The sequence below is a fragment of the Sinocyclocheilus rhinocerous genome, unplaced genomic scaffold (genome assembly GCF_001515625.1).
Source record: "Sinocyclocheilus rhinocerous isolate Xijiao unplaced genomic scaffold, SAMN03320098_v1.1 scaffold28, whole genome shotgun sequence".
Classification (NCBI taxonomy): Eukaryota; Metazoa; Chordata; class Actinopteri; order Cypriniformes; family Cyprinidae; genus Sinocyclocheilus; species Sinocyclocheilus rhinocerous.
Window position 1 is genome coordinate 1869135 of NW_015652416.1, and position 8693 is coordinate 1877827.

Genomic DNA, 8693 nt, shown 5'->3' on the forward strand with positions numbered 1-8693 from the left:
ATGTACTTAACCTACACGCATGTAAATAATTAAAGCGCATATACTGTATTAGAACTGCATCGCATATAATTATTTAATTAAATCGTAGCGTTTGTGAATTCACAATTATGCTTAATTATGATTTTAAATGGGTTTAATATATCATGCAGCCTTGGAAAACAGACTAATAATGTGTTTTATACATTCTCGTCTGTGAAATGCGCCACTTCCGGTATTTTGCCGGTTAGTCGACGCAAGCAAAATGAAGTCGAGGATTTAAAAAAAATCGAATAGTCGAATAAAATCGACGAATCGCGACAGCCCTACAATAAAGACGCAAAAATACAACAGTTGGTGACCTCACATGTATATTTTCAACCCCGATTAACCCAAGACAGACAATCATCACTAAACATGACTGTGAGATGATATTACGTCAGTCTGTTGTGCTGAGCATCGAAGAAACGAAAGCTGAGACCTAGAGTCACAGAGCAAAGACAAGGAATCTAAAGAACTCAGTAATCTTCTTAATAAGCACCGGATCTAGCAGGAACATGTGATCCTGACAATACCCCCCCCAAACCCCCATCCGGCAGAAAAAATACCCTCCTGCCCCCTTTAATTCAGTGTCTTACCCATATCAGACTCAGAATGTTTGATGCATTCTGCAGTGTTGACAGATCTTAGATTGTATAATTCATTTAATCAGTTTCGCTCGACATTAATCATCCTCATGTCAGAAAGACTAAGGCTAAGGAGTAAGCTGGGAGTCAATTCCTACACTCAGCAAATGTCAAGGGCCTCATTGCTGCTCATCGCTTTTGCACTAGTAAACACAATGAGAAGCAAACCCACTTTTCTTAAATTCTCATCAAACGTTCCATAAAAATATCTCATTTGAGGATGAAACAAGAAAATGCCAGAAACACATCATGGTTGTAGGCAGCAAGTAATATTGAGTAATATAGATATAAACAAACCTATAATATGTAATAATAAATGGATCTTGGAATATATATATAAAAAAACATTTTGAAAATGTTAAATAAATAAATACATTAATTAATACATGCATACATACCCACTGTGAAACAGTATTATTGTGAAATATCACTACAGTTAAATAATAACTTTTCCATTTTAATATATTTTAAAATGTAATTTGTTCCTGTGATGCTGATTTGCTTTTTAAGAAACATTTCTTATTATTATCAATTTTGAAAACAGTTGTGCTGCTTTATATTTTAGTGGAAACCATGATACCCTTTTTCAGGATTCTTTGATGAATAAAAAGTTCACAAGAACAACATTTATTTGAAATAGAAATCTTATGTGTCAATGTAAAAATGTGTTTACTGCCACTTATGATCAATTTAATGTGTCCTTGCTGAACAAAAGTATTATTTTCTTTGAAAGGCAGCATTTATCTATCTGCCATTCAAAAGTTTGGGATCAGTAAGATTTTTAATGTTTGAAAGAAGTTTCTTATGCTTATCAAGGCTGCATTTATTTGATCAAAAATACAGAAAAAACAGTAACATTGTGTTTGATTTCTTTTAAATCAAAACATAAACAACGTATCCACGTGGCGCAGCTGACACAGAACAGCATACGCTGTTTGCATTCAGTCGATACTCTCCAAAGTGGTGCTAGGGTGACGCGGCGGAGACGAATTGTTGAATAAAGTCGTTATTTCTGTTTTCTTTGCGTACAAAAAGTATTCTCGTAGCTTCGTAAAATTACGGTTGAACCCCTGATGTCACATGGATTATTTTGCCGATCTCCTTGCTACGTTTCTGGACCTTGATCGTGTTAATTACATTGCTGTCTATGGGAGGGTCAGAGAGCTGTCAGAATACATCAAAAATATCTTAATTTGTGTTCCGAAGATGAACGGAGCTCTTACAGCTTTAGAACAACATGAGGGTGAGTAATTAATGACAGAATTTTCATTTTTTGGAGAACTATCCCTTCAAATTGCTTGAAAAGATTTCTATTTTGATCATATAAATTGAATATATATTTTGAATATATAAAAATAAATATATTTTTTCTTTTTAATATATCATAATATACTGAATAATAAAAATGTTAAGGTAATGCTTTTTTGGGGTTGGGCGAGGATGTTTTATCTTACAAAAGGCACCAGAATAAACAGATTTATGGTTTTCTCACCTCTAAAACACCAACTGAACCCCTGCACGTACCTCAAGTTGCTTTCGTCCATGCAGAGGATGTGATCAAAAGTCATGAAGTCGTCTTTGGTGACCTAACAAACAGAAAGACCATATGAGTAACGCGTGTAACACTTCATTCACATTGTCCAGCAGTGACCCGTTAAGCACGGGCCAGTGGTTTCGACCCACATACACCCCTCTTTCTCCATTTTCCTCTCTAATTCTTCCTGTCTTTCACCGAAAGAGGCAAATCTGCTGCCAAAAGAGCATGGCGCTGGCTTGGACAAGCTCCAGGGAACATGAGCAAAGGGCCAGAGAGCGAGTAGACGAGCCGTCTTTGTCTGTTCGAACATTCGCTCCCCTCACTCAAGACGCGGAATTAAGAAACGGATCAAAGCACATCTGTGGCTGCAAGTAAGTGTGTGCATATATTGAGCAAGAGCACATGATTCATTTGGGACGTTACTGCACAGACAGTCATAATAGAAATGTTTTCAATTTACAAAAACAACAAAGCGCAAAAACTGGAAATCACAAATGAGGGGGGTGGGAGACAAGAAACGCCTGCCTTGGCTAAACGTTTTTTTTCTTGTATATGGGGGCTGTGATTTGTGTGAGGTCAACGGGACAAAGATGTCTTTAGATTGAGCTCAGCTCTGTACAGCCTCGTATGAACCTGACCTCTAAAGGCCGAACTAAAGCCTGCCCACATGACTGGAATAACTGACTGACGGCTGGAAAATGTGGGTGGAAAGCACGCGAGTTAGGAGTTTCTCTAAGTCTGACAGTAATAGGCCAAACCATGTATATTTCAGGCAAGGTGATGCAGCGGCACAACTTAACATTTGACAAGTTTCAACGAAGCTATTGCATGTGCCACACAGGTTGGGATTTGCTTAAAAAACCAACAAGGAACAAAAGTGTTGAAAATCATCAAATAAGTGGTGTGGTAAAACAGGTTCATTTACTTCATGAAATAATGTTTTTAGACAAGCTGTACGAGTGCTATTGCTTGCTTTTTCATTATGATAATTTTTTCTATCATTCAGACTGTTTTGGAACAATATAATATAATATAATATACTGTTGAGCAGCTGAAGTCTCGTATCAAGTGAAACTGGGCAAAATCTGTTATTCTGCTCTATTTCCCACACAATGGCTTTATTGTTATCCAAATTAACTCTAGTGATATCTACACTTCTTTATATCCTAGAAAGCATATTGCTCTGAAAAAAAAAACAGCTGTAGATTTACGGCAGGGTCACCAGTGAATCAGTTGGCCAATGCTTATGCTTTTATATCATTATTACAATGTGTAGTGTTTTAGTATTGCATGTATAAGAGTAATGGTCAAACTGTAATGATTTCAATAACCACTAATGCAGCCTTGTCAGATTTGATGACCCAGCTCTATGTGTGCAGCTGTTCACATCAGACCAAAAGGATTTTTTCCAAGGAGATTAGACATCAGTGTGAATATGGATAACACTGAAGCCATTGTGTATGAAATAGAGGGGGTTATGGATTTCCGTAACCTCTAATGAGACCTTGTCAGATTTAGTGACCCTGCTGTATGTCTGTAGCTGTTCACATCAGAGGAAAGCGCTTTCTATGAAATAAAATAAGTTCAGACATCACCAGAGTGAATTTGGGTAACATTAAAGTTGTTTTATGTTTATTTACTGCAGTCACAATAATGTACTGGAAAAAAAAATAGATAGAAAAAAAGGTAATTGCAACATCTTAGAATTCTGAACTTTTTTTTATTGCGATTCCGAGTTTACATCTCAAATTCCAAGTTTACATTTTGCAATTCAGTTTTTTGGTTTCCGCCATGAAATTAAGATTACTGTGACATTTGTCTAAATTTTTTTTTAAACTTTTTTCTCATAACTGCGAGTTTATATCTTACAATTCTGACTTTTCGTCTCAAAATTCTGGCTTCTTCTCAGAAAAAAAGTCAGAATTGTGAGATACAAAGTAGCAAATACCTTTTTCCAAGCGTGTTCTCATATGCACATTTAATAAGCAGTGACCTCTAGTAATTCGGCACCCTTTCCCATTTTTGGGAACACTATTTTGAGTTAGGCTACTTTGTCTGTTCTTGTACTGTTGTTGTTGTTGTACTGTTCTTCACAAACTGATAGTATTTGTCACATACCTGACCAAATCAGTGTTTTGAGTGAATGATTCAATGACTCACTCATAAATAGAATCATTTGTCGCCACCTACTGGCATAACTATATAGTCTGCTAAAGAGTCACTACTAAAGGCACTTTAGCAGTGACAATAACTATAAAGTTTTAACATTTCTGAAAATAGGAAAATCCACACAACAGCTATAAGAAGCGACATAGTTGGAATGACTTTCCAGCTGATGAACGATAAAAAACATTTACAGCCAATCAGAATCCACCAACTTTAAAGTGCTTGAGCAATTAAACCTAAAGACAACATAACAGCAGTGGGCGCTCATGGCGAACAAAGTTAATATAGCTAATATAGTTATCGTTATAGTTAGCTATCCAACAGAATTTAACAAATAAAAAGAACAAAGAAAAAGCTGCTATGTTTGTTTGTGGGACAGTTACATTTCCTGTCCTGCACCAGTATGGCTTCCCTGGAAAGAAAGTTTGCTCCCTTAAAATTATGTATTTGTGATTTATGTGTGTGCTATGAAGGATACGTTGAAGATACATTGTGAAGCAACTGTTTTTTATCAAAATACAGAACATACACTATTTGGAAGCCAACTGAAAACAATAAACTCTGTGGAGAATTTTCCTCAGGAAATGTACAAGTAAGAGTTAGATGGAGAACAGGGGTCAACAGCAGATAGACAGTGGATGCCTGTCAAAATCGATTTATAGGCAAGAAGTTAAAAATACAGAAAAAGATCAAATGTCTATGGTGTGTGACAAAGATGAAGTGCCTTTGGCTGTAAATTGTGATTAGATAACGCTCACACAATCTTTCCTGCCAAAACTGCCTTTATTTGTGTATGTTTGAGGTTTCCATATGAGCGGCATTCACTGAAGTTCATGAAATTATGTTAAATGTCGTCTATATCGTACTGTACAACAATACTGTGCTGAAAGCTTCTTGCACTCATTCTGGAACACACAAAATCCCACATCTGCAGTACCTGTCGTGCCCTGTGATCTGTCTCTATGCTATGTTTCCTGAGGCAGGCCAGACCACAGGCATCAGGAGAGCTGCCGGTATTCCAATCTGAGGCGGCACCAGTCTATAACCCACTGTAACACACACACACAGAGAACACGGTTCTAGCTTCGAGTGCTAATCAGGACCCCACCGTACCTGCTGTGCCACGTGCCTCATAGACACGCCATGTCGCTTCATGCAGGCCTGGCCGCGGTGATCCGGGGGGTTTCCGATCTCATAGGTGGATGTGGCGGCACTGTCTATTCTCCACTGAAGACACACATACATAAAGCATTATGATGATCACAGCAATACACATAAATATTTATAAACACACACAAACAGATTTTTTTTTTTGAAGAAATTGGAACTATGTTACAATATAGCGGTTTGATACTGCCGCAAAAATGCAAATTAAGCATGTACAATGGGACCGTGTTGGCCAAGCATTCATATTTGAATATTTCTGGCCTTACAGTTTAAAGCTGGAATAAATCTGACACCATTTCTTTGTATTTTGGCTCATGAGGCTAAGGTTTTGACTTTTATTGTTCTTGTCAAACTTTTTGAACAGCAACATTTTTTTACGATTGCATCATGTGCAACCTCAGAAATATAAAATCTCCAAAAGAGCAAGCGTAACATGATCGTGATACTGATACTCAAAGGGTAGATGAGGTGCGAGGCTAAAGGTATTTCAAAATATTTATGAAGTGCTTTTGCACTGGAGTGCAGATGTCGCTTTGTTACATACCTGCTATAACACTTAATATTGACAAATTTCAAGACCAGCCAATTACTTTCGTCCAGAAGGTGATGCACAGTGCACTGAATTCACAATTCACTGAAGCACATGCTATTAGTTGTGAGTCTTAGTAAGCCGGGAGAAAATGCTAATGTAAACATCATTCAGTAAAAGTAGCATCGCATGCATCGACTTACCTTGTCCACCACCCCATTGTCTGTGGCCATTTTCCGGAAAACAGCCTCAGCAATTGGGGATCTGCAGATATTCCCTGGGTATTGAGGAAAGGGAAGAAATTTATTATTTTAGTAGACAAGGATTATATGACACATAATTATTCTGTCTAACTCTGAGTAAATGCCATATACACAAACATACACAATATCTAATTTTTTTTTTTAAAACTTGACAAACAACATAGCAAAGCACAATTGTTCTGTATATTTCAAGACAGATCTTATTATACTCTTATTTTTTCTTATTTGCTTTATACATTTTGTAAATGTATATACATAGTACACACCACCATCAGTATAAAATTGCTGATTTGGTGCTTAAGTATGATTTCTTATTATTATCAATGTTGAAAACAGTTGTGCCGATACATTTTTTATTTTATTTTATTTTTTGGAAAACTGCAATACATTTATTTGTTCATAATTGTTTGCTGAATAGAAACTTGAAAAGAACATAGACATAGATTTTTTTCACTGTAAGCATGACCTCAAACTTTTTAACAATAGTGTATATTTATACATTTTACACACTCTTATGATTATGGTTTTGTTGTTTTATTACATGCTGAAAACAACAAAACAAAACAAAAACTAATCCACAGGCAATAAAATATAACATCTTATGCAAAATGATATCAAAACATATCCTAATGCCATTATGAAAATAAGAAAGCTCTCGAAACTTGGTTAGTTTATCTGTTTAGCAATATGACTCAACTGAGGAAAGTGGGAAAAAGGCCAAACTGGTGCTTAGAGAATAAACATATGGATGAACAATGATGAAAAAATATATATATACAGTTTATAGTTTATGTCACTAAAGCCAATATTAACGCGATGTGTTTAATGTATCGGATGAGATATGCGTGTGATTGCAATATGCCGGTAAGTGAGCTCACGATGACAGCTTTCATTCACTGAATGAGGCCGGTGAAACAGCGAACACTGACTGAAACAATGACCGTTTCCTCCACCTGTAATGTTGACTTATCAGCAGCCCGTTTAAACATCACAATCAAATCAAAGAAGGTCTGGTGATATTTCATAAACTTTCTCACCCAAGCACACGAATAACACCGACCTTCCACTGGGAGTCGCCATATTGGTCACTATTATAGGTCCCCGAGCCACCACTGAGGGTTGTCCGATAAGCGCCTGTTCCAAATTCTTCTTCTTCTTCTTTGGAATTTTTGGCGTATTCCGCACCGTAGGCACATACCGCCACCAACTGTTTATATACATACATGGATGATAGTCCCGTTCCAAATTCAACAAGATAGCAGCTAGATTAAACAGGATTCAGCTAGAGTTTAAAGGCTGTGTTTGATTTTACTCGCATAAATAGGGCGAATTCCAAACGGCTTTTTTTGCGCCCTTGAAAGGTGTATAGGATTAGAGCTCTGCCACAATTCTGCGCGCGAAAGATCATATTTTGAGCACAAAAGTGCATTTTGCACGCGCACGATCTGAGTTTTGTGGAGAAAATGTTCGTTTCGCAAAGAAAAAAGTATTTCGAGCGCACTCAAATCAAGTTTGCATTTAAAATAAGTTTTTGGATGTGTGCAGTCCTTCTCTTCTTCTTCTTCTTCTTCTTCTTCTTCTTCTTTTTGTTCAATGGCAGTTCACAGTCCTCTTTTGCGCGTGCAACGTTTCACAACCCAGCCTTACAAAATGCCATAATTCCGGCCAATCAGAGACTAGGCTGCTAAATTCTGATTGGCTGCCTTGACAACCAATCACAACATTCCTTGCATTGCTGATGACAGCGGAAGAGGGAAAATACTGTACAGTGCATGCATAATTATTATGCAAGTTGATATTCTGATTATAATTTTTCCCAGGCACATTTTACCAATTTCAAACAACATCAGTCTTAATAACTGCTATTAATCTTGTATTTAATCACTTATAACCTATATATCATTGTTCATGAAGGCTGGAAGTGAAAAACGCCTTATATTCAGGTGTGCATAATTATTAAGCAGGTTATCTTCTACAGATAAAATCTCGAGATGGACTAAAAATGAACTCCCAAAACTTACTGCCAGATTCTGGAAGATAAATTACTCAAACAGTGGTACAAGAGGATGTGGTGCTGGTCCTTCAAGAGTCACTCTCAACTTATCTGTCTATAAAGCCTATATATATATAATATATATAAATCAGTTTTCAAGCATTTTACTACACTTCAGAATGTGGTTCTTATTAAGTAGGGGTAATTTTTTAGGATTCTATACTTAACCTAAGTCTCTGAGAACCTGACACCTTGTACTTCTGCATATTGATAGCGGCTCCCTGATGTGCGAAAATTATGGGGTTAAAGCAAAAGAAAATCTTTTGACTGAATTTTTCCTCAGCCAAACCCCATTCCACAGCCATACCCGTCACAC

General features: G+C 36.8%; 1 protein-coding gene across 3 annotated transcripts in view; it reads right to left on the reverse strand.

Annotated features, from left to right (window-relative positions):
- Positions 1-7461, reverse strand: part of LOC107715013 (low molecular weight phosphotyrosine protein phosphatase-like) — a 17725-nt gene extending 10264 nt beyond the window's left edge. For 2 of the 3 annotated variants that reach the window (XR_001637051.1, XM_016521036.1), the window contains exons 1-4: positions 7362-7438; positions 6265-6338; positions 5479-5592; positions 2187-2248 (exon numbers count right to left, since the gene is read on the reverse strand). Coding sequence is in view for 2 of the 3 variants with exons in the window: in XM_016521036.1 (XP_016376522.1) it covers positions 2187-2248; positions 5479-5592; positions 6265-6338; positions 7362-7404 (293 nt within the window). In the remaining variant the exon portion in view is untranslated. Of the gene's footprint in view, positions 1-2186; positions 2249-5478; positions 5593-6264; positions 6339-7361 lie in introns of all 3 variants that reach the window. The other variant, XM_016521037.1, reaches the window with a different exon arrangement.
- Between the last annotated feature and the right edge of the window lie 1232 nt (positions 7462-8693).